Source organism: Camelus bactrianus, chromosome 9 (genome assembly GCF_048773025.1).
Source record: "Camelus bactrianus isolate YW-2024 breed Bactrian camel chromosome 9, ASM4877302v1, whole genome shotgun sequence".
Classification (NCBI taxonomy): Eukaryota; Metazoa; Chordata; class Mammalia; order Artiodactyla; family Camelidae; genus Camelus; species Camelus bactrianus.
In genome coordinates this window covers 11216849-11242873 of record NC_133547.1, presented here as the reverse complement: position 1 = coordinate 11242873, position 26025 = coordinate 11216849, and the positions used below count along the sequence as shown (strand labels likewise).

The following is a 26025-nucleotide window of genomic DNA, read 5'->3' as shown; positions in this document are numbered from 1 at the left end:
CTCCCACGCATGTATGCCTGGTAATTTTTGATTGGATGCCAGTCATTGTAAACTTTGCCTTGTTGGTGCTAGATATTTTTATGTCCCTAAGAGATCTGCACTCGGACAAAACACCCTCAAACTGTTAGCCATCAAAGATTTTGAAAGCAGCGAGAAAAAAGTGACTCACATCAAGCAAGCTGACTTCTTGTCAGAAACTTTCAAGGTTGGAAAGCAGTAGGGTGACATATCCAAAGAGCTGAAAGAAAGAAAGAAGGGGGAAAAAAAACCTAGCAAAAACTATCATTCAAAAAGGTAGGTGAAATTAAGACATTCCCAGATTTAAAAAGATTAAGAGAGAGAATCCATTGCTAGTAGATTTGCCTCACAAGAAACACTAAAAAAATTCTTCAGGTTGAATGAAATGATACCAGAAGACAACTGAACCCATATAAAGAAATAAAGAGCAGTGGGGAGGGTATAGATCAGTGGTAGAGAGTGTGCCTAGGATGCACAAGGTCCTGGGTTCAGTCCCCAGTACCTCCATTAGAGATAAATAAATAAAAACCTAATTACTTTCCCCCAATAAAAATATAAATTAGTTAATTAAAAAAATAAAGAGCATCAATAAAGGTAATTATGTAGGTAAATATAGAATACAGGGAAAATATTTCTCTCTTTCCTTCTCCTGTTTAAAAGACAATTGCATAAACCAGTAATGGTAAAGCATTTATTTGATTTTTTTTTTGAATTCCAGTCCTCTTTGGGAATTCTCCATTTCCCATACATTTATCTATGTTATCCTCTACTTTCTTTACCATATTTATGAAAGCCACGTTACTATCCTTGTTCATTTACTCTCATATCTAAATTGCTTATAGGTCTTTTATTTTGTTTTCTCTGCAAGATTATCATTCTCATTTTCCTCTTCCTGTATCTAGCTAGTGTAATTTTGTATGGCAGACATAATGACTAAACAAACCAGTGGTGCGCCAGACAGTTACCATCCCAGAGGCTTTCTCATTTCTTCTGGTCGACAGATAGGATGAACAGCCGATGATTTCAAAACAGCAGGGAGTGAGCTGTGTTGGAACTACAATTCCAGTTTTAGTAAGACTCCGTTCATCATTGTTTCTTCCACATTCATCAGGAGTCGCATATCCCCACCCTGCGCTTTCAATTAGAATCTGGTGGGTTTCCATCTACTCAGCCCTGAAATTCTTCAGAAGTGATGCTGGTTGGAGAAATTGTGCTTAGCTTTTTAGCTACCTGTTCCTACCCCCCGAATAAAACTCTCACAAATATAGGTGGGACTGGCTGGGTGTCTGAGGCAGGTCCCTTTTGCCTACTGAGGTTTTAAACCTCTATTCGTGGTGAGAATATATGAGATTTACTTTCTTCTAAAAATGCTTATTCCCCACCTTCATGCCATGACCCTTGAATTCAGCAAATGTTCTCTGAGTAATGCTGTATGTTTGAGGTTCCTCAAATTCCCCGTCCATCATACCATCCCTGTGCTACTACCAGCGTATTACTGGTTTCTCTTTCCCCTATCAGAGACCCTCTGTACAAGCCAAGTCTACCCCTCAATTCTAGGTAGATTCAGAAAATCCCAACAGAGAAGAACATTTCTCGTAATTGGAAGGCTCCTGACCTCTGTAGTTTCAGTTCATCTCATTCTCATGGCTTCTACAGCTCTTTCATTCATACTTTTTTTTTTTTTTTGTAATGTAAATTTTACTACTCTGTGGAAGTGGGAATGTTTTACTGCCTTTACCTACTACATCCTATTCAGAACTGGAATTTTAATCTCCACTCTTTTGAAGTTGATTATTCTTTGAACTATTATTCTTATTTTCAATTGGGATGCTAGGACAGAGTTCTGAGAAGAAAGAGTGAATGTGGAGAGGATTTCCTTGAAACCAAAGCTTGTTAATTAGTGAAAAGGTACTGGTCCAGGCAGAGGGTGAGGCTGAGACTAAAAAACCTTCAGATCAGACCCAACCTCACTTTTTCCATAGTCATATGGGAACCACAGCTGAACATATGAGCATGAACCAATCTTGCAAACTCAAGATTGGAGAAAAAGAGAGAAAGAAAGAGAGAAAGTGAGAGGGAGAGAGAAAGGAAGGAAGGAAGGAAGGGAGGAAGAAAGAAAGAGGAAGGGAGGAAGGAAGGAAGGAAGGAAGGAAGGAAGGAAGGAAGGAAGGAAGGAAGGAAGGAAGGACGTACTGGGAAACTCATGCAACTCTTAGCGAGAGAGGCAGCAAAGTGCAGTGGGCCCGAGCCTGGCCTCTGTAATAAAGCTGTCGAGGCTGCCAGTTGCTAGCTATGTGACCTTGGGCAAGCTCATCTCTGTGCTGGAATGTCGCTGTCCATAATATAGATATAACAATAGTACTTAGCTTAGAGGGATACTGTGAGGATTGACTGGAAAGACATATTTTTTCTTTTTTTTTTCATTTTTCATTTTTATTAGGTAGAATTGTTACAATTTGACTGCACACATACAATATATTGCATGTAAATACATATACACACTATACTGCACAGGTTTTTAAAATTTATGTATATGTACTGTTCATTGTTTATAAGAATGTTTAGAGCTTTAGCTTTTTAAACTTACATAGTTATCAAAGGAATAAAGCCAACCACAAAGTAAGAATTAATTCAAAAAGATGCATACATGCCGCTACTAACAGCAGCATTATTCATAGTTAATTGCCAAGATACGGAAGCACCCTAAGTGCACATCAAGAGATGAATGGATAAAGAAGATGCAGCATATATATGTAGTGGAATACAACTCACCCATAAGAAAGAAGGGTATTTTGCCATTTGTAGCCCTTCATGGAATGACGTATTTTAAATACATAGAATACTGCCTGTTCACAGTGGGAGTTATGTGGACATTATTATTGCAACCATCAAAGACCATCACTACCATTGTGGCCAAGCATCCCCCAGTCTGTGTGGGACTAAACTTCAACCGCAGCAGATACAGTAACAGATTTGTGCTGGTCACACTATATTTCGTTTGGTTTAATTTGGAAGCAGATATAGATCACCTTCCTACCTGCTTAATTTTTCTCCCGTTTTCAAACAGGTAATACATTCACATTATTCAAGACTCAGAAGGTGCAAAGTGATTTAAAATAAATTCTCCAAACCAAAATTCCCACCCAGAGGATACTAAATGTTATTAGTTTCCACTGTATTCTTCTACACACAAATGATAACTAACTACATCCATTGCATCAGTCAGGATGGGCTAGGTTTTGCCTAACAGAGCAAAATTCATTTCCCATATTCAATGTGTGTTGGCTGGTGACTCTGTTCATTGTGATCATTCAGGTTCCATCTTGACATATAATTCCATGATCACCTTGGCAGGGGCGAGATGACTCTGGAAGGTCTCATATCAGCAATTAAATTCTCTTGCTCAGAAGACACACACACATTATTTCTCACCACCCATCGACCAGAAATAGTACTGTGGCCTTACTAAACCACAGTGAGGGAGCCAGGAAGTTCAGTCTTCCATGTGCCTGCAAGGGAAGAAGGACCAGATAGCACACAGAGCAGGACTATTGGCCCCACTGCTCTTCTGCATCTCCCTTTATTCACTTGATAGCATAGCCTGGAGGATGTTCTATTTCCAAATTTGTTTTTCCGGCTGCATGATACTTGTTCTGGATATTCTATTTGCCCTGCCACCGCCAATCTTTACCATAACCTGTCTTTTATTAGGGGACCTCTGTAAACTGTCACCCAAGCTCCCTTGACCTCTGTTGTTGTTTGGGCTTGGCCAGTGGGAGCAATATTGGATTGTTTATTCCCTGGCGTTCTTTATTCTGGGCCATGGGATGGCAGTGGTTGTATTCCTCTACCAGAAACCATGACTTCTACTGGGGGCTCTCTTTGACCCCTGTACTGTCTGTCTTGGTTTCAGAAGCGGCTTCAGGCCTACATGTGGTAATAGATGCTCTTTGTAAGCCCTGGAGCACTTCAACGTCTTGTAGGTTTTCTTCAGCACTGTCTTCAAATTTGTCAATAGTACCTTCATTAAGCTCTCATATTTTCTGATGGGATTGATGGATATATCCCACTGTATGGATGTATCATAGTTTATTTAACCAGTATCCTTTGAATGAACATTTTGGTTGTTTCCAAGTTTTCACTCTGTGAACAGCCCTGCAATGAATAACCACACACAGAGGTTACCTTGCACATTTTCAAGTACATCTCTAGGAGAGATGACCTAGATGTGGAATTATAAAGTCAAAAGTTTTTTTTTTTTTACATTTTCTTTAAAAAATTTTTTAAAGTTTTTTTTTTGGGGGGGTGATGGGAGAGGTAATTAGATTTATTTGTTTATTTTTAGAGGAGATACTGGGGATTGAACCCAGGACCTTGTGCATTCTAAGCATGCGCTCTACCACTTAAGCTATACCCTCCCCAACAAAGGTATGTTCTTTTGTAATGAACAAATGTCAAATTACTCTCCTCTGAAGGTGTGCAGTTTAGAGCCCCACTGATCATGGTTGAGAGTAAGGACTGCTCCTTTGAACTAAGTCCAAAATCCTAATTATATGGATCTTGGTATGTGAGAGTTGCAGAGAGGGCACACAAAAGGGAACAAGAGAAACTAGACTTCTGGTGACTGTGCCTCTGGGTGTTGAGTAACTGATTGGCAAGTGAATCTTGTGACTGTATTTGTTCTCCAACCTGGAATAGTTGATCATATAGTATTAAAGTAAGATTTTTAGAATTCAGATTTGATTTTAAGGGACTATGATTCCTGCCCAATGATCTCAATTTGAGCTTAAGTTTTGATTCTGAGACTGTGGTCCTAATATCTGTTAAGTTTCTGATCCCGATGAACCTCTGAGTCAAAAGTTTTCAGCCTTTCCCATGAGCAAGAACACGTGAATGGTTCCCATCTGACATGAGCATTTGTTTGTTGACTCATACACTTGTTACAAAACAAGATACGGCTTTAGTGTTTCGCATCACCTTCTCCCCACCCCTGCTTGGTAGAAAACAGCCAAACTATGACAGCTAAGCTGCTGACACGTATTGGAAAATGTTTGAAACTTGAGATCTGTGGTTTGTTATGAAACACACAGCACTCCAGAGTTCAAATTTCTTCCCACATGGCCTTAGCTGTCTGTCTGTAGATGGGGGAAAGGACAAGGAAGGGGAACAGCTGTAGTAAAGAGGGGAACAGCTGTAGTAAAGAGACAAACAGTTTTGGGGACTGTATCTGTGCTCGGCACTGTTACTTATCAGCTATTTCTTAGTGGTTCTGAGTATCAATTTGCTTACCTGAAACGTGAATAATGGGAAAACCTTTATCACAGACTTGGGAGAATTTTATAACATATTCCATGCAAAGTTCTGCTTAGTACAGCACCAGGCACAGGTAACCTCGACATCTTGGAGCTGTTGTTATTATTTCCAAGTACTTATGATCTCCTCCCTGTCTGACTGTCCTCTCTTGACCCTCCATATTTAGTCCCTCCTTGAAAGCCTGGCTCAAGAGTCCAGGAAGAAGACGACATCCTGGAAGTAATGGCCATTTAATTAGGGTACGTGATGGGCATTCACCTGTTTATTCTCTGACCAATTTCTGTCCTTCCTGGGCTTTTCTGCTTATCACAAAGAGCTGACACCTGCAAACTAATCCTGCCTTGAAGGAGTTTACATAGGAGAACATGGTAATTTGAGCACATCAGGAGAGGGTTTTGAGGTCGGGTCATGTGTATTTGATTGTACTGAATTTTTTAGTGGCCTCTATTGCAGGAGGTTTTGGAGAATGTGTAATGCTGGGAGGTCCTGAGGGAGAAAGTTTGGGATGAATATTTTATGCTGCAGGGAAGGAAGTGACATGGAGATTGGAGGGCTCCAGGGACATGCCCTTGGTAATGAGGAAACCCTCTATCTGGATGTTCTTCCATTCCCTGCAGTCCAACCCACTGTCCTCCAATCCCTGAACATCTTGAATAACACACTTCATGGAGGGAGTCTTGACTGATCCTCAAATCTGGGTTCTGGCCCTATGACTTTGGTGATCTCCTCATGGACTTTGGTTGGAGAATAAATGAATGGAGACCTGGAACTGGGTTTGGTGTGAGAATTGTGAGGTCTGAGGGATTTGGGATCCTAGTAGAAACTGAGAAATCTTGGAGGAAAAAGGAAGGGAATTGCAGGAATCTGAGTGTGTGTGAGGGGTTGCACGAATTTGGAATGTAGAGGGGTCCTGGAACTTATGGATTCTCAGAGATTCTGTGGGTCTGAGAGGCTGGATGATGCCGTAGAAATTCAAGGGTCTCAGGTATTTTCATGGATCTTGGGTTGTCACTCTGAGGTTTCAGTGTGAAAGGATCTGCAGGATCTCTAGACTAGCCGTCACAAAGGGACGGACAAAAACTCTCTAGAGTCTCAAAGAAGCTAACTGAAATCCAAGGAAATCTGAACATGACAATCTTTTGCAACTCCGTGCTGTAAAGGAACGAATGGTGCAGTTAAGGTTTTAGACAATTTTATAGGGCTCTGAGGGCCTCAGGATCTTCAAAGTGTCTTAGGGATTTAGGGATCTTGGAAAGGTTGGATTCTAAGGGCTTTGATATTCTTTGGTGTCTTAGGCAGGAGCAAGGGGACCCAACCTCCACTGCAATCAAGAAACTCCAAAACTGTGCGCTGTCATAGATCTGGAAACTGAGTGAAAGGTGATGACTCTCTATGTAGAGATTCAAATTTCTGGCCACCGGACATGGAGTTTCTCATGTCATATAAAACCAGTGACACTGTGAACAATAAGCAATCACCAAACTTCCTGCAAGTCAAAACTAAGTTCTTATTGCTGTGTTCCTCTGTTGCTCCTGATAGCAAATATCCAGAGGCGAATACAACAAATGCTGGGACTTCATGTCTCCTCATTTTCCAGAGAGGATGGAATGAGTCATCATTTATGTGAAGTCTTCATTTATGTAAAGGTTGGTCTCTTCCTCTTCATCAAACGTGCAGTGTTGCTTTTGCTGTACAGAACTTCACGTGGATGTGGACGATGCTGGATAGTCAAAGGGACAGACTCTGCTAGTTATTAAACTGTTGTCTCTCAGCTCCAACCCTCCCTTCTATTCTGTTTTGTGATGTGGGCCTGGAACTCTAGAACCCCATTCTCCATTGCTGATTAGTGCCAGCTGGGCTTTGCCATTTGAGGCACTAAAGGGAACCTGAGAGGCAGAAAGAGGAAGGGACTCTGTTCTCAGAACAACTCAAGCAATGGTTCTGCAGCTGATAGCACGCCGGGAGGAAGCTCAAGCTTTCAATTTCCTCTCACATTTCCAGAACCAATCTTCCCTACCCCTAGTACCCAGTTCTCCAATATCCAGTAAACAGCTTTTTAAAATTCTGTGATGACAACTGAACCCTGACTAATACCATGTGGTTTACGTTAGAGCCTCATCACCTTTGTTTCAGTTAGCGTTAGCTGGTATACCCTTTCCATTCCTTTACCTTCAGCCTTCTAGCATCTTTTTTTTTTTGGCTAAACCTCTTACAAATAGATTATATGAGGTTGATTTTTCATCCAATCTGTAAGTCTCTTTTGCCTGTTAGCAGTGTTGCTGTTTACATTTATTTTGAATACTGATGCCTTTGAATTTATTTCTGCCATCTTTTTTTTTTTTTTTTTTTTTTGGTTCTATTTGCTATGACTTTTTTGTCTTGACCCTCAGTTTTGTGCCAGTGATTATATTAATGGCATTTTCTTTATTCTTATATGTTCCTCTCAGGTGGTTTGGAATTATAAACAGTGACATAATTATTTTCTCTAAGAATGGCTTACACTTACATTTTTTTTTTGAAATATAAGTATGGAAAAGTACATGGATCAAAGTGTGTGGTTTAATGAATTTGGAGAAACTGAATACCAGTCATTCTTCAGTATCCTTAGGGGATTGCTTGCTAGATAAGCCCAAAATTGGCCTTAGAAAAGGGAAAACAAGGTTGGAAATTCAACAACTGTTGATTTGATAAAAAGAGAAAGCTCTGGTTTGGATTGAATAACATTCCAGTGCTGCTGGAGACTCTAAAATTCCCACTCCTCACCACTATACATGCATTAAACCGTTGATCTACTGACAAAATTATAGCTTTCGTGAATCAATATTGGTTGGGAAACACTTTCCCGAAGTACGACCCAGGTAAGACTGTTTGCACTGCTCCTGGACATTTCATAGTGCCTAATGGACCATTGACATCTGGCAAATGTTCTTCATACAACTTTCCCCATCTAGTGAATAGAAATATATTTCTGTCATGATCTGTACATTCTCATACCGGACAGAAGCCTTCCCTTGCAGGCAGGCTACTGCCTCTTCTGTGGATAAAGTCCTTTTTGGAAGAGATTATCCCTACCTGCGGAACTCTTCCATAGTGACCAAGGAGCCCAATTTACCAGCTAGGTGTTTCAACAAGGCTGTGCTGTTTGGCTGGTTTTATACACACTTGCACTGCACTCACCATCCTCCATCCTCTGGTTTAGTCATATGCACTAACGGCATTATTTAGGCTCAGTTAGCAAAATTTGTAGTGGACTTCCCAATACCCTGGTCAAAAGCATTGCCTTTGGCCCTTCTAAACCTCAAATTCACCCCTTTTGGAACTCATAAATTCTCACCCTTTGAGGTAATCATAGGAAGCCAAGTGCCCTTGACTCTTGCTTCTTTTGACCCACAACTGATAAAAGGAGAGATTCTTCACTGTTGCAATGGCCTAAATGTTTCTATTAAAAAGAACCATGTTTTGGTAGTGCAATCTTCTACAGTGCAACCCTGGAAGAGGAAGACCTTAAGCATCATACTTTGCAACCTGGAGATTTCATCAATTGGAAAGGCACCTCAAGAAGAATGCTGTTCAGCCTCACTGGCAAGACTCCCATCATTACTGCTACCCAACCCTTGTGCCACCAGACTCCAAAGAATAGACTCTTGGAGTCACGTGACACACCTAAAGAAAGCTCTGAACCCTGACCGGACCTGCACATCACCCAGGGACCTGAAAGTAAAGATTTTCCACGATTTAAGCTAACGACAGCTGATGGGACAGCTTTCCCAAGATATCTGGACCAGGACTGGTGGAAGTTTGTCACAATCCTTTGATGATAACATTTCAGATAATCTCCAATGTCTATGATTTTGATAACAAATGGATTTTAGATAAAACTGGCCTGGGAGTTCTCTCTCCTACCCCTCCCCATGACTCAAATGTGACCTTAATATGCTTCTGGTTTATGCACGTCCCCTCCGACGGGAGGCACTACACCCAGGAAAGGTCTTTCCTGACACTGAGAGACAAAAAGCCGCTGAAACTAGGAAACCTGACTCTTTTTTTTCCTCGCATTACTGTGACAGCTTTTATTTTTATTTTTATTTTTTAGCACCTTTATTGTGGTGTGGTTCCTGTACAGTAAACTACACATATTTCAGGTGTACACTTTGATGAATCTTGAGCGATGTATACACCCGTGAAACCACCACCGCAATCAGGACAGCTAACATTTCCATCACTCCCCAAGAGGTACAATTTTCAAATTCCCAATGTATCCCTTCCCACTTCCTTTAACCCCTGGTAACCATAAGTTTGTTCTCTATGTCTGTGAGTCTGTTTCTGTAGAAAACCTGACTCTTGATCAATGATGCTTTCAGAGGAAGATCTTGATCAAAAGAAGGAAATGTAAACAAAGAAAATTAATACACAGAAACCACAATTAAATGGAGTTGGGAGACCACAGAAGGGGAGCTCTCACACCCTGCAATGAAAGCGGAACCAAACAAGAAGGAAGACTACTTGTCTCTCCTGGCAAGGGCTCAGCCAATGAAAAGCCACGGACTCTTTGTTTACTTTTGTCCTCCCAAATTCCTTTTTCTGTCCATAAAAGCATGCTCCTTCCTTTGCCATTTGGGGACTTGCACATAGCTCACTATGATTGCAGATCCCGACTGCAATTCTCTGCTGATCCCAAATAAACCCATCCCTGATGGAGAAATATCTGGTAGTCTCTTCAGGTCAACACACACAAATAAATCCAGGCCAAATCCTTAGCCACAGTAAGAAGGTCCCAACCCCTAGTCCTGTCCCTAAATGACAATTAATTTGTGGAACTTTCAACCTGAATAAGCTAAATCCATAACAGAGGCCCGATGGGCCTCAACAATGCATCACAAGGCAGCCCAGCTCTGCTTGTGTTCAGCTCCCCTAGTTGAGGAGGCTGGATTGCATGCCAGTCCTCAGCCTGTCTTCCAACTTAGTGATTAGCAAGGCCGAGGAGCAAAGATAGGGAAGAAAGCAGAACTTCAATTGACCCAAGGACCAGGCTGGCTCCTAGAACACCAAATCCTACCTTGGCAAGGAGGAGAAGGAAGGAGAATTCCCTTCCAGGAACTTGCAACCCCACATTAAGCCACACCCAAAAGTACCTGTATCCCTGCAGAATGTAGTAGATAAAGTCCTTTTATTCACTAAGTCCTTTTGGGAGTCTACAGTCTACCCTACTTACCACTTGAAATTTCCCCTCTATTACTAGGCGGAAAGAGCGCCCTGGAAAAACCCCAAATACCTACACTCCTCCAGAGCTTTCTCCTGGGGGCTGTGGGATTTCATAATTGCCGCCCTTGGACATTTTGTCAAAGGGTTATGATGTCATCCAGCATGTGGTTCATTTACTCATCTCTGGGATCATTGATCTGAGCAGCTGAACTTGAGGAAAGAGCAGCATGGGGACCTGATGGGGGCAAGAGGAGAGTTGGGCCAGAGAAGCAGGGTATTTGAAACAAGGTGAGTCAGAAAAGCCTGGAGAAGCAGAGCCCCCATCTAGAGTGGGGTTGTCACATGTATCCATGCAGATTCGCGGAGAAGAAAACACACCACTAGTTATCTAGATGTGGTGGCTGAATGGGACGTGCTGGAGAGAGAAACGGATACCAGAAGAATTTGGGGGGAAAATATAAGCTAAGAAGGAAGAAAACTGGCAGATGCAAGCAACCACAGTCCCTGAGGTGTGTTGAAAGACGGTTAGAAGGAGGGACTAAGCGTGGACCACAGAACTATCTGAGCACAGTCAGAGGGGGGTCTATGGAGTACAGGCATGGGGGACTCAACCGAGGGATACGTGGAGTGAGGTCAGGTAAAGGTGGATCCTGGAAAGGGTGGGACAATTATGAGAGATCTCCCAGGAGCAATTAGGCAGGGGATACCTAGTGTTACGGATTAAATTGTGTTCCCCCAAAGCTTATATGCTGAAATGTTAACCTCCAGTGCCTCAGAATGTGACCCTATTTGGAAATAGAGCCATTAGAGTTGTAATTAGTTAAGATGAGGTCAACCTGGAGAAGAGTCGGCCCCTAGTTCCACATTACCGATGTCCTTATAAAAGAGGGAAATTTGGAATAACACACACACACACTCACAGAATGGCATGAAAAGGTGAAGGGAAATAGCAGAAGGAAGTTTCTACACGTCAAGCCTGCCAGCAAACAACCCCATGCACGCTGACATCCCTTAGGGAGGCACTGGTTCCTCAGCTTGTGGAGAGGGGAATGAGGAAGCCAAATGTAACCTCTATTTTCCTACCTACAGCTCAGTAAGGAGTATGGCCCTGTGTACACCTTGTACCTGGGATTCAGGTGGGTAGTGGTTCTCAGCAGGCGCCAAGCTGTGAAGGAGGCTCGGGTGGATGGACCATGATAAGAACTTCAGTGACTGAGTGACTTCCCCTTATTTTGCAGGTTCAACAACAGAAATGGTAAGCTTGCTTCTCCTCTCCTCCAGCCCAGAAAAGACTTTCTCCATTGTTGTAGCATGAAAGAGGGAGAGTTCTCCCATTCTTGGTGTCCCTGAGGGTCCTTGACCCTGCTAGTGACAGCAGATGGCATGGAAACTGCACAGTCCAGGACCTGGGATGAAGTTGTCCAGCTTTCACCATTTCCATACGCCATCACTAGTTTAAATTGCACCTTTGTTCCAGTCCTCATTTCCATTTCAAGCTCAACCCCAATCTTAGCCCAGTCTTTACTTTAATATCAACCTTATACCCACCTTCCATCTCAATTGACAAGTCAAATGATCCAGAACCAGTCTTGACTGTCCACCTAAACCTCAACCCAATCCTCATTATAAATTTCCCTCATCAATCCCATCCTAATCCTATTGATCAAAATGAACATACATTTCCTTCCTAACCCCTGGCTCTATCTTTTACCCCTAATACTGTCCAATTTGGCCAGTCTCCAATATCTATTTTCCATCTAAATCCTGGAAATCCACATCCAATCTCCACATCCAAACTGAAACCAAACCCAAATTCAACCTTAATGCCAATGTACCAAACCTATCCCCAACCTCATTCTCACTTGAAACATACAAACCAAATGGGAAGAGTGAAATCAGCATGGACTCAAGAAGAAAATCCAGACCTTTCATTAATTAGCCTGGAATGACAGACACAGAGAAAGCCAGCCACTAAGTTAGCAAGAAGCATTGTTTCTCCCAGCATTATGCAGTAGTTCTAAAATACCATAAGGACTCCCTCTTTTGAATTCGGACTGATTTTTTTAAACCAATGAACCCCCCCTCAAGACTACTTTTTTCTTTTAAAGAAACCATCTATTGCTAAGAATACCGACAATAGATGTTGTTAAATCACCCTCACCTCATGACGGCACCCAATCCCTAGCTAATCCCCATTCCTCCTAATTCCTCTTTAGAAAGACCAATTGATCCAGAATTTATCCCCATTTACCTTAGACTCCCCTCAGGATTCTTCAGCAGGAATCCCGATCTTACACAGGGCACTTCTCCCATCTCAAGTGATGACTGGCTCATGTTCCTCTGAGGGATGTGATCAGTAATTCCTCTGTAATGGTTCCTCTGTAGTCTCCTTCCTCTACGTGTGAAGTCAGTTAATCTGATTTTGTCACACTACACTTTGTCCCTGGTGGGCTTTGGCTGAGTAAGTTTTAATTCCTCCACCCAACCCTGTTATATTACTACCCTTGCTGACCCAGCAGCATTCTGATCACCAACTACCATGCAATCCACGAATCTCATGCTTGATCTAACTTAATCACATTGCTTCAATCCCTTGCCAACCACATCATTAAACCAAACTGTGCCCTTATCAACTCCATTGTAAATGCCATCCATATCCATCTCAAACCCTAGCTCTCACCCTCACTGACAATTCAACAGCTAGTCCTAGATGGATTTGAGAAATCTACTGTTACTGTGGTTTTCAAACTTTTACAGCATAGGCTCTTTATTCAATATATTATATTGAAGTTTAATATGAGACTGAAAAAAGAGAGGTGCCTGACTGAGTGATCTGGGGACCTGCCTCTTAGTCTTGCTTTCTCAATCCTGCAGAATCTTAAGAGGAACCCATGCCTCTGGATGGGTTACAAATGTCTTACTTGCATCAGAGATATCTGGGGGCAAAAACCTTTCTATTAATGTCAAGGTCACTTCCCCACCTTCATTTATTCCTTCTGGCTTGAGCTTATGACTACAACTGTCCACATATATTGAAAGAGGAGAGGAAGAAGGGAGATAGTTCACCTTATTAAATTGGGGCAGTAAAACATCTGAGAACATACATAATGTATTGTTAAAAATAGCCACCATCCAAGTATTCCATACATAGCACAAAGAAAACAGCCTGAAGTCTGCCACTTACTACTAGCTGTGTACTCTTGGCAGGTATCCTTCCCAATTCGATCCTCTGTTTGCTATTCCAAGACTGAAGATTCAATGAGATAATGTACTTTGAGACCAGCCTTCAAAGATAATTGGACCTTGCTCTCTCAGCTCCCAGTCTAGTGGGGGGGGGGGACAGCTCTGTCACCAGGCAGTGACATGCTGAACTCAGGTTGTGATGGGAAAACCCTGGAAACTGTGGGAGCCCAGAGAATAACCCTGGTCTGGCTTGGAGGTCAGGGAAGGCCTCCTAGTGTGAAGGATGTTTACGTTCTGTGTTTCTCCAAGCAGGTGTCAGAAAAGGGAGACTCACAGGGCAGTGGCTTCCAGAAATGGATGCCAACTGCGTTAGCTCCCCCAGACTTTTCCCTAGGCACTACTTTCTCCAATGGCAACAGGCAGAAAGTCTGAAGAAACTTTGGTAAATAGGTCCCACATAATGTTAGGATGGGGAAACAGCCTCATGGAGCAAATCCTGGAAGAAGTCAGCTTCCTGATGGTAGAACTAAGGAAAGCTGAAGGTCAGCCCTGGTCCTGGTTCTTGGATATTCTATTTTTTCTTTCAGAGTTACTCTGCTTGGGAATGCAGGTTATGCAGTGCACCATGTCTGGAGACTTCATTCACTTAGACTCATGTGAATAGCTTATCCTGGAGTGTTGCAGGTAAGTACCCTAGTTTGTGATGTCGTGTGCCCTTGATGTATGATGGCAAGATATGCTCGATGCAATAGCATTTGTCATTTGGTCCTGTTATCTGTCAGTATGGTATTTGGAGTCCAGTATATGTAACTGTGAATGAGATGATGATGAGGATACTTTTGAACACTTGCCATGTGTCAAGTCCTATGCTAACCATTTTGTCACACATCAGTTCACATAAGCCTCACAATCATCAGCTTTGCAAATAAGGAAACTGAAGCACAAAGAGATCAAATAACCAAATAACTGAAATCATAATGCCACTTGATGGAGAGATCAGGATGCAAGCCCAAGTTGAGCTGGCACTAGAGTTCACACTCAACCAGTGTAGTACACTTCTAAGATATTGTCTTCACAACAACACCTGTTTTTACCTGAGTGCTTGCTGTATGTCACTGTGCCAAACAATTTACACATGTTAAATCATTTCATACTCACAATAACCACATAGGATAATAATAACCAATAACCACAATAACCAATGGAGGACACGGAGGCCCAGGAGGTTAAGTTACTACCCCAAAATCACACAGTCAGGAAGTGGTGGGAAAAGGATTCAAAACCAAGTCAAAATGTGTGCTCATCCACACTATGTTGGGAGCTAATACAAGGAAAGCATTAAGCACTCATTTAAATAACGTTTATTGAATTTCTGTTTTGGTCAAGTAGCAAAAATGGGATTTTACCTCCATGTGAAATGACTTAAAAATGAACAAAATATATGAACTATTGGGAGCCCAAAGGCAGCCCAAGAGTTGGTCTGAGTTGAGGAAGCAGAGCTGAGAGTTCAGGAAGGCCAAGGTGTCTATATTTATCAGCGAAGTCTCCTGGTGAGAAGAGAGCTGCAAAAACTGAGACCTCCAAACACCTTCAGAGGTCCAGCTGAGACTGCTCAGCATATGTTTATGTGCTGAAGCCAGGAACCACGTGAAAGAAGCAGAAGGAATAATCCTTATAGCTCACTCAGGCTGGAGAGAGTTCATGTTTCCTCCATCCAGGTGGAAAACATTATAGTGTGGGACATTAAGTAGCATACTCTGAAAGGTATTGCTTCAGTAGCTGTTAGCAATTATCCCTAGATTACAAGATACTCTAATTCCTTCTAACAAAGCCTAAAGCAAGCCTCAAAAGGAAAAATGGTTTCCATGTAATTTAACCATATCCCAAATTGAGAGTTTGAGATTTGCAGATGCTAGCTACTATATATGAAAGAGATAAACAACAAGTTTCTGTCATATGGCACAGAGAACTATATTCAATATCTTGTAGTAACCTATAATGAAAAGGAATATGAAAAGGAATACATGTAGGTACATGTATGACTAAAACATTATGCTGTACACCAGAAATTGACACAACATTGTAAACTGACTATACTTCAATGAAAATAAAATAAAGTAAATAATTTAACCATGTCCCATATTAGGGCTTAAGACTACTTGTAGAAACATAAATATATCCACCACCCAACAATGCCTGACATTGAATCAAAAATTACCAAACATTTAAGGAGACAGGAAGATATGACTGAAGTAGTTATCACACCAAAAACTAAAGAGTTTAATAATATTTATCTCACAGTTCCTAAGAGTCAGAAATGTAGCAACATTCACTGTGTAGTTCAGAGTCTTCCATGAAGTTACAGTCAAGAGGTTGGTCAGGGCTTTAAGTCATCTGAAAGCTTGACTGAGACTGGAGGATCTGCTTCAACCCCAATCGTCTGGCTGCTAGCAGTAGCCTTCAGTTCCATTGCACATGGGCTTCTCCATAGAGCTACTCACAATGTGGCAGGTGGCATTTTGTAGAGTGAGTGGTGTGCGTGTGTGTGTGTGTGTGTGTGAGAGAGAGAGAGAGAGAGAGAGAGAGAGAGAGAGAGAGAGAGAGAGAGAGAGAGAGAGAGAGAGAGACCTGAGATGGAATTGAAAGTGCCTTTTATAACAATCTCTAAAATGACATACCAGGATTTTTCTCTTATTCTATTGATCACACAGATCATCCTTGATACAATGTGGGGAAGGACTACACAAAGTCATAAAAACCAGAAAGTGGGGACCATTGGGGATCATCTTAAGAGAGCTACCTATGACCCATAATGTTGAGAAAAGTCAATCAATCTAAAATGACCCAGAAATGACTCAAATGATAGATGTAGTAGACAAGAGCATTGAAACAGTCACCATAACTATATTCCATAATTTCAAGAAGATAAACGAATCCCTAGGCATGTTAAGGAGAGACATGGAAGATAGAAAAGTGACCAAACTGAACTTCAACAGCTGAAAAATACAATGTCTGAAATAAAGGCTATAATAAAAGGGATTTATACCTGATTAGACACTGCAGAAAAAAAGATTAGGAAACTCAAAGATACAGTTATTGAAACCATAAAAATAAACACAGGGCAAAAACAGCATCAGCAAACTGTGATACAACTTCAAATAGCCTAATATCTGGGCAATTAGAAGCCTCAAAATAAAGGAAAGGAGACAGAAAAATTAAATGAAAAAAGAGTGGATAAAATAGTCCAGAACTGATAAAAACTAAAAACAATGGAAATCCCAAGCACCAGACATATCAAGAAAACTACACCAAACTAGAAACTAGGTTACATTTCAATCTTCAAATAATTCCTGTGAGGAAGAGGGCAGATGAGAAAGTGAGGCCAGAGAGAGGCTCAAGAACGCCCAAGGAGTTTGCAGCAGAGCCTGGGCCAGAATCCAGGGCTCTTGTTCCTGCCTCTGCCCCTGCACCATCTCTTTGCTGGGTTGAGTGATTAGCCCTTACAGAGCAACAAAGCTGAGAGTGTCCTATATGGACAGCTGTGATCGAGGTATTGGTGGCTAGAGTGTGACTTCTCTTGGCACCTTTGGTAATGCCTTGGTGGACTCTCCCCCTTTCAGGTGTAAATTTGAGGATTCTGGAGATTAATACTTGTTCTCTCTTCTCTCTCTTCCTTCCTGGGCAAAGACCTACTAGCCACTGTATCTGCCCCTGGAGATGTGCCTCATTGGCCGAACCCAGTTAGCTCCAGCCCCTCCCTTCCTTTATCAGAAGGAACTTTCAGCTTGGAAAACTGATGCTTGCCACCAGAGGGACTGGGAATGCCGTTCTCAAGGATGCATGCAGGGAGAATCTCTGATGCTAAAAGTCTGAGCATCAAGAGTTCCAACCATCAGTAAATTCAAATACTCTGAGTATAAAGCTCTAGGAATCCGAGGTTCCAAGGTTATGAATTGTGGACTCTGCAGTTCCAAGATTCGGCCATTTAGTTATGCCACAATTCTAAGATTCCCCTAGTTGAGGTTTCTAGAAGCCTCTTCAAGGGACATGCACATAGATGGATAAGGTTTAATTCTGACACTGGATTGTTAAATAGTGTGTTTGTAATAATAAAGAGTGTGACCTCATGGATCCTTATTCCTCTCCAATAAACTGAAAGCAGCCAATTCACGGATCCCAAGTTACCAAATGCAGATAATGGCAATTCAGAAACTTGAGCATCATAGCCTGTTATGAAACTTGTAGAGTTCAAAGGATCACTGATGTCACTTGATCTCAATCACTGGCCCTTCAAGTATGGCAAATTTTGTGGATCTAAATCTAGATCTAACACAAAGATCTAAAGCTGATGTGTATGAATGTTCAGACTGGGCAATGCTGAAGGATACCACTGTGAAGGGAACATCCACTAACTTATTTGAGAGTCAGCAGGTGATTCGGAGACTCTTAGCTAAATCTTACCGCAGATCCCAGATCCGTCAGAGAGATCCTCACCTTCCGAAACTCATAGGAAATACGAGTTCATGTATATATACTCATGAGATTATGCAATCATATACTTGCATGCTTGTGGGCGCGTGCGCGCACACACACACACACACACACGGCTGTGCTGTGACCAAACTTATCTCAGCATTCCCAGAAAGAGTTTCTCTCCCCTACCCGTTTCATTAAGATGCCATCTCCTGTCCCTGGGTCTGACTCTGATTGGCCTTATCTGTTGGTGGGCACAAAATATGCCCTGGCATTCAAAGTGTGCCCGTGTGGGTAAGGTGTGGGCAAGTGTATAGAGAAGTTAGTGAAGCCAGGTCGGCTGCCTATCAGGGCTCTGCAACAGTGCCCTGGACAGAGCTGTTCAGGTTGTGTAACATCATCAGTTTTTTTTTTTTCCCACTGGAGGAAGGGGTACCTTTTAGGAATCGACCCAAAGAACTGTGGGCTAAGTACAGCCATCCCTGCACAAATCTAGGTTCACGTACATGCTGAGTATTTACTTGTGTTCTGTGGGACCTCAGACAGAGACTTAAAACACTCTCTGAGCCTCATCTTTGTCACCTGTAAAATGAGTGTGACCACTGTTCCCCGTCACATAGGTTCGTGAGCATTAAGGGAGATGAACGTATGACGCTTTTAGCATAGAGCTGACACAGAGTATTTGCTTAATAAATAATACGTTATTCTTCTTAAAAGTATAGTATAAGGTCTCTCTCATCCCACCTCTGAGGGCTCTGTCTCTAGCAAGGTGAACAGACAGAGCCTGTTCTGCTTCTTCCTCTTCCAACCACCTTGCTCCTTCTCTTCCCCTACAGTCCTCATCACCTATATTTAGCCCCGCCCCCAGTCCCTCCCACAGCCCCGCCCTCACTAACCCTCCCTAGCCCCGCCCTCCATAGCCCCACCCCTCTTATTTGCTCCTCCCACCAGCCCCGCCCAGGCACAGCCCAGGCTCAGCGGGGCAGGAAACTCATGGTGTAGTTTCGTGGGATGGTGGCAAAGCCCACGTGTTTGGGGGACACATCGATGTCCTGGGGCGGCTGCGGGAACTTGAAGCGGAAGTTCTGCAAGATGGCGGTGAGGAAGAGGAAGAGCTCCATTCTAGCCAGGCCTTCTCCGAAACAGTACCGCTTTCCTGTAGGGACAAGATGGGAGTGGCCCGGGGATGAGGCCTACTCTCGCTGCTGCCTCGCCCCACTACCGAATCCCAGCTGCATTCTCCCAGGGAGGAGGGGCTGGAATATCGAGGCCTGAGAGACTATCAGAGAAGTCTCTAACCCTCTCTGAGCGTGTCTCCCTGGAACATAGGATAGGGCTGAGCCACACCAGGCTGTAGCAGTGGGACCATTAGCTGCCCCCTCCCTCCAAATACACACTCAAATATGGCTACTCTGCTGTCATGGCCTTCCTAGGAATCTGAAGAATTTAAGTAACCTTGGACAAATCTCTGACAAAATCCAGAGGTTTCCCCCATCTCTGAAATGGGTGCGATCATCACTTTTCTTTTGCCTGGGCCCAGGTTCTTACCAGTTATGGTGGTTGCAGCTAGTTGGCTCCAGAGTAGATGGTAAGAGGGACCTCCAAGTTGGACAAAGATACTAGGCTACACCTTAGTGATGAAGGAGGTCCCTGCTGGTGTGAGTGATGGCTTGGAGTGATCTCTTACCAATGCAGAAGGGCATAAAAGCATCATTCTTCTTAAACTGCCCCTTCTCATCCAGGAAGTGCTGGGGGTTGAAATCTTGGGGGTTGGAGAAGAACTTGGGGTCTCTCAGCACGGAGCCCAGAATAGGGAACACTTCGGTACCCTGGTTGGGAGAAGGGAGAGAACTCTGAGAAAGTGGAGTGGGGGTTGGGTGTGCTGAAAACACCTGGTGGGTGGAGGGGGAATTCAGGTGTTCTAGGGGAAGAGAAAAGGGAGGCACGGGAGTTGGGGTGCTCTGACAGAGGCGCTTTGGGGGGCGTGAGATTCATGTCCCTGAGACAGGAAGTTTGGCAGACATGGGTTTAGGTCCCCTGAGAAGGGAAGTTTGAGGAACACGGGTTCTGTGTCTCCTGGGGCACAAAAGGTTTGGGGGACATGCAGTTCATATCTGAAGGGACATAGTGGTTGGGAAAGTCTTTGACAGAGAGTGGGACAGGGCTTGGGAAGTTTCTAAGAGGGATGTGTGCTGGGTCACAGGGAGTGGGTTGGAGGACCCTTTAGGCTGAGTGGGGCAGCACCTTGGGGAGGAGGAAGTCCCTAAACTTGGTATCCTTGGTGACTCTGCGGGCCAAGCTCAGGGGAATCATGTCTCCAAATCGCTGGATCTCGTGGATCACTGCCTCCGTATAGGGCATCTTGGCCCGGTCCTCAAACTTGGGCTGACGGTTCTTGCCAATCACGCGGTCAATCTCCTCCTGGATTTTGGCTGGCGGAAAAGGGGGCATGTGTTTAGGTTCTAGGTGTCTCAGAGCAGGGATGATAGTACAAATACGTACAACTGGATGTATGACATGCATGATGTCCATGTGGACATAGACATAGACCGTTCCAACCAGATGTCAGCTTTATGCACTGTTGGTGCAGGGTCCTGTTCACCTGGTCCTTCCAGAATCATTGGGGAGGTGCAAGGGAGGAGTCTTGGGGGATGGTCTGGAGGAGCAGGTGGTGGTGGGCTCGGCACAGGAGCTATATACCAATCAGTTCCGATATTTTCAATATTTTAACAGCTACTGAAACTCAGCTGGTGCCTATCAGCCAAGTATCACCTAGTCTCTGAGTAGCAAGGCGTGTCTGAGAGTGCAAGGACCCAGGAGAGGTGGGACCACTGCAGCAGGCTCAGAGGACTTTTGTGGGTCTGTGGTCCCCACTTCCCTGCCCCATCCAGCCTTACCCTCCACATCTGGGTGCTTCATGAGCAGCAAGAAGCCATAACGCAGGGTGGTGCTGACCGTCTCGGTCCCCGCAAAGAAGAGACTCACTGTGGTCATCACCAGGTTCTTCATGTAGAATGCGGTGTTGGGGTTCTTCTTCTCCTGCATGGAGAGAGGGCTTCAGGCTGAGCTCACCACCCCGGTGCTCTCAGTGCCCTTCTGGGGTTTTTCCCTTTGGACCTGCCTCTTTTAGATCCAGACCAAAGGTGGAAAGAGGGACCCTAGTTCTGCCAGGCTCTCTCAAGGTCTCCGAGCCTTTGCCCAGACTGCAGGTTTGCCCCAAATGCCCTTCTCACAATCTTTGCCAGTCTACTATCTGTCCTTTAATTATCAGCTTCATTGTCACTTTAATAAAAAGTGGGATAGAAACAGACAGTGAGTGAGAAATAGGAACAGAGATGGCACGTTAGAACGAATCAGACAGAGTTAAAGAGAGGCAGATTTTTCTGAGACACAGATGCAGAATTTTAAGCAACATCCTATTCTCTCTCTCTGGGCCTCAGTTTCTTCATCCGTAAAATTGGGGTCATAATAAAGCCTACTCCCAAGAGCTGTTGTGGGTGCTAAGTAGGTGAATACCAGAAAGCCCTTACAGTAGTGCTTGGTGCACGGTAGTGTTACAGAAAAGCTTGTCATTACGGTTTGCACGCACAAGTCCTGCTTGTGGGCAAGGGCTCGGTATTTGGAACAGTGATGGCTAATTATAATTGGGATTGTGGGGATTATTAGGGTGGGGGATGATTTGAATGTACCTCTGTTCTGCCCCCCTCCCAGCCTGATTTCCCTCTGCCTGGCTTTGGACCGCTCCGTCCTGGCTGTTGGGGTGTACCTCCTTCATGCGGATGAGGAAGGAGTCGATGAAGTCCCGTGGGGAGTTGGGATCCAGCGTGCGTTGGTTCTGCTCCACTTTCTTGACTATGAAGTCCTCCAGCCCCTTCAGCTCCTTAAAGGCCTGTTGCTGTGGCCCTGGCAGGTGTTTCATCACTGAGTAGAACATCTCATAGAGCTGAGGGTGGAGAGAGAAGGCAAGGGAAGGGAAGGACAGCTGTCAGAGGGCAGGACCCAGTGGGGGTGTGGGACCCATCTCAGGAAGACACTGGGCGAAAGGCACCTGTCCAGATGTTGAGGTATTTCGATGGGGCTGGATGGGAATAGAGACCTAAGTGTTCGTGTGAGTTAAATGTGAGGGCTCCTGTCCAAAAATTAAGGTGAGATAGATTGGGACACATATGCAGGTCTCAGATGTTCAGGTGATGCTAGCCTGGAGCACACATCTGAGTGTTCATATATTCAGGTGAGGTTGGGTTGGGAGACACCTGGCTAGCTGTTTAGCCATTCAGATGGGACTGGTATGAGGGGTCACCTGTCTAGGTGTTTGGGTACTCGGGTGGTCTTAGTTGGAGACAACTGTTAAGATATTTAGAGGATCTGGATTGAGGCAGTCTATACAGGTGTTGAGGTATTCAAGTGGGGCTAGTGTGCAGGCGTTAAAGTGGGGAGATACCTGTTCAGGTATTCAGATATTCACATGGGCTGAGAGGGTACTTCTGTAGGTGTTTGAGTGACAATTATTTGGGTGTTTGTGGAACAATCTACTTAGGTGTTTAGGGGTCTTGCCTAAGGACCACTGTCTAAATGTTCAGATATTTAAGTGAGCTGGGTAGGGGACACTTGTCTAGATATTCTAGTGGGCTAGTTTGGGACACCTGTGTAGATAGCAAATGATTTTGGTGGGCTGAATTTTGCAGCACCAGGTGTTCAGGTGGTCAGGAAGGGGCTGAGGTGGTCACTTGTCCAGGGGTTAAGAAATTCAGGTGGAAAGATGGAGTATCTTAACTGAGAGAAGCTGTTAGATATTAAGGTAATGAGGGGTGAGAACATCTGCCCCGTGAGAAAGCTGCGTGCAGGGCATGTGTTTTGCCTGTAGGCTCTGTTTTCTCCTTCTCCATCTCCTTCTTTTTTTTTTTTTTTTTTTTTTTTGGTGGGAGCATCTTTTGAGATATCCAGGTGTCCTTGGAAACTGAGTACTGGGCACCTGTCCTGGGTTCTGGTGCAACTGTTCAGTTGTCCAAGAGTTGGGAGGGTGGCTGGTTTTGAGGGCACCCTGTCTGGAGGAGGATGGGAATTTGGAGCACCTGTCCCCGTGCAGGAGAGCACTTGGCAGGTTGTGGTAGGGGCGTGGTAGGGCCAGGCTGGGACGAATTACCTGCCCGGTAGACGTGGCTGTGAACTGGAAGACTCCCAGCATCATACGCAGCAGTGACAGGAACTCTTTGTCCTCATAGTCAAAACGGTCCCCGAAGACAATGGAGCTGATGACATTGCAGACGGATCGACTTAGGAAGAAGGTGGGATCGATGAAGGCTCCTGGGGGATGGGGTGGGGTTGGGGAGAGACGGGGATTTGGGGGAGAGTCAACTCGGCGGTCTGATGCCAGTCAGAGAATCTGAGGAGGGCCCATAAGTGATGAGCCGAACTTCCAGCACAAAACACCGGAGCTGGGAGCCCGGACGCCTTCCCCCGGTCCTAGCCCCCTTCCCGGGCCAGAACGCGCGTATTGGCGCCTGGTGTTTTCCTCCTCCTTCTCGCACAGCCCGGGGGCCCGCACTCACCGCGCGTGCCCCGGAGGGCCTCGATGAGGAAGCCCGCCTCCTCCTGGATGCGCTCTTCGATGCCGCGCTTGCCCACCCCGAAGTCCCGCAGCGTGGTGATGGAGAAGCGCCGGAGCTGCTTGGCGATCTCCCCGTTGCTAAACGCCACGCCTGCGGAGGGAGCGGAGTCGGGGGAGGGCAGAGAGGGTTGGAGAAGCCCCGACCAGCCCCACGCGATCCCCGAGAGGTAGAGGATAGGTGGGCGGAGAGAGTGGGTGGGAGAAAGGTGGGCAGGGCAGAGAGAGAGAGAGAGAGAGAGAGAGAGAGAGAGAGAGAGAGAGAGAGAGAGAGAGAGAGAGAGAGAGAGAGAGAGAGAGAGAGAGAGAGAGAGAGAGAGAGAGAGAGAGAGAGAGAGAGAGAGAGAGAGAGAGAGAGAGAGAGAGAGAGAGATACAACTCAGAGTCAGAAATACAGAGTGAATCAGGAGAAGGAAATATCAGGAGAGAGGCAAGACAGAGACACTGAGAAAAAGAGAGATACAGAGACACTCACAGGAAGAGAAAGAGACAGGAGGGAAAGAGGGGGAGTGAGAAATGTGGAGATCTGGGGACTAGATATAAAAATTGTGAAGGATTCTAAAACTGAGCTGGAGAAGAGAGAAAAATAGAGACAGAAACAGAGAGGGTCTGGGAGGCGGAGAGACTGTTCCCTGGAGATGGAGGCATGGGGATTTTGAAGCAGAAGAAGAAGAGATGGAGAGGGAGAGGGAGAGGGAGAGAGAAACATGGGGAAGCACAGAAGCTGAAAAGGAGAAGAGAACCAGAAAGGCACATGGAACTAGAGGACAAGGGCTCTGAATCAGAAATCCCCAGGGCTTCTAAGAGATACAGAGAAAGAAGAGACATCTAGTGAGAGAGGCAGGGAGAAGTAGAGATGCTGAAACTCTAAGACAAGTTAGAGACAAAGGCAACGATGGTGCAACAGGGACAGAGAATACCAGGGGAAGGTGAGTCTGGAGAAGACTGGGAACACTGAAGCCATCAAGTCTGCCTGACCACATCCCCCTGCCCCCCCACAATGTTCCCCTCACCATAGCCTTTGAAGAGCCAGTTGAAGGTGGCCTGATCCCCTCGCCCACTGAATTCCTCAGCCTGATCCAGCAGAGCCTCCTTCACAGCCTCGTATCCACACAGCACCACAATCCGCCGGGACCCCAGGTGGACCGTGAACACAGGGCCATAGTGCTCCCTGATCTGATGGAGGTGGACAGAGGTGGTTAGAGGGAGCAGCCGCTACTCTGAACTGGCCCCGTACCCAGACCTCACATACTAGGATCCGTTTCTCCAGAGGTTCTGACAGTCAGGGGGCTGGACATCCTGAGATCTAGTTTTCCTGGCTAGGACCTCGATGTTGTGTCTTCAAAGACTCTGGTCTAACATTATCAGTCCCCTTCCACGAAGCCCCAGCTAAACTGAGCAGGTCCCCACTCCCATCTCGTTCCACCCATCTTCCAGCCTCGTGACACCTTCATGAAGGAGTTGTACATCTGCTCTGTGTTCAGCTGCAGGTAGTTCCCAATGAAAGGCAGTGGGGTAGGTCCAGGAGGCAACTTCCCCCTGAGCTTCCTCTGATGCCAGACGGACATTAAAACTGTTATGGTCAGGCAGGCCAGCAAAGCCACAAGCAGCAGCCCTGAGGCCAGCATGGTGGCACTGAGAGTGACAGTCAGATGGTGATGTCTGTGATTGTTTGCTTTTATACTACCAGGAGAGAAGGGCAGACTTTGATCCTTATTATGTAATTGTCTCATTTCACCTCCCAACTGCACCCTCCACTAGGCTCCCCACCTAGCTTGGGACACAGCCAGCAAGGAAGGAGATTAACAGAATGTGAACCTCAAGATGGAATTTGTGGTCAGGAAGGGCCATCCCCCCTGGGCTGTGGACTTTGGGGGGCAGTAGAACTGAAGATTTTGGAATATTTGCATGGGGGAGCCCCAAGGCTTTGGATTTGGGGTCTCAGAGTGAGAAGGGACCCCAAAATTGTTGATTTGGGAGTCTTGGGAAAGAAGAATTCAAAGATCTGGATTTCAGGATATTGGAATGAGAATAAAACCAAAATAAAAAAGAAAAAGAAAGGATATTGGAATGAGACAAGAGGTACAGCTGTGGATTTGGGGGTCTTTTGGTGAGAAGAGATGGATAAGGGTCTTGGGGCGAGGGGAAATTCCAGGGAATGGATTTGAGGGTCTTGAAGTGAGGAAGAACCCTGGGCTGTGGATCAGGGTTCATGGGAGGAGGGTCCAGCT

General features: G+C 44.9%; 1 protein-coding gene and 1 long non-coding RNA gene across 7 annotated transcripts; one reads left to right on the top strand and one right to left on the bottom strand.

Annotated features, from left to right (window-relative positions):
* The first annotated feature begins 1510 nt into the window (after nucleotides 1–1510).
* Nucleotides 1511–15251, top strand: LOC141578592 (uncharacterized). Of its 6 annotated transcripts, none has more exons than XR_012509022.1 (7): nucleotides 1511–4446; nucleotides 5498–5570; nucleotides 6627–6710; nucleotides 6871–11042; nucleotides 11623–11669; nucleotides 11772–11788; nucleotides 14304–15251. It is a non-coding gene; the product is annotated as an uncharacterized LOC141578592 (long non-coding RNA). The 6 variants fall into 6 exon arrangements; XR_012509024.1 differs by having other exon boundaries at nucleotides 6627–6977; nucleotides 9425–11042; XR_012509023.1 differs by having other exon boundaries at nucleotides 6627–6977; nucleotides 8798–11042.
* Nucleotides 15252–15964: 713 nt separating this feature from the next.
* LOC105062872 (cytochrome P450 2A13) lies at nucleotides 15965–25463 on the bottom strand. Its single transcript, XM_010947287.3, has 9 exons — nucleotides 25243–25463; nucleotides 24808–24970; nucleotides 23739–23888; nucleotides 23333–23493; nucleotides 21956–22132; nucleotides 21087–21228; nucleotides 20434–20621; nucleotides 19877–20018; nucleotides 15965–19345 (listed from the first exon to the last, which is right to left on the bottom strand). Exons 1-9 carry the CDS (start codon nucleotides 25420–25422, stop codon nucleotides 19164–19166), a joined length of 1485 nt encoding a protein of 494 aa, XP_010945589.3. The 5' UTR covers nucleotides 25423–25463; the 3' UTR covers nucleotides 15965–19163.
* Nucleotides 25464–26025: the final 562 nt, after the last annotated feature.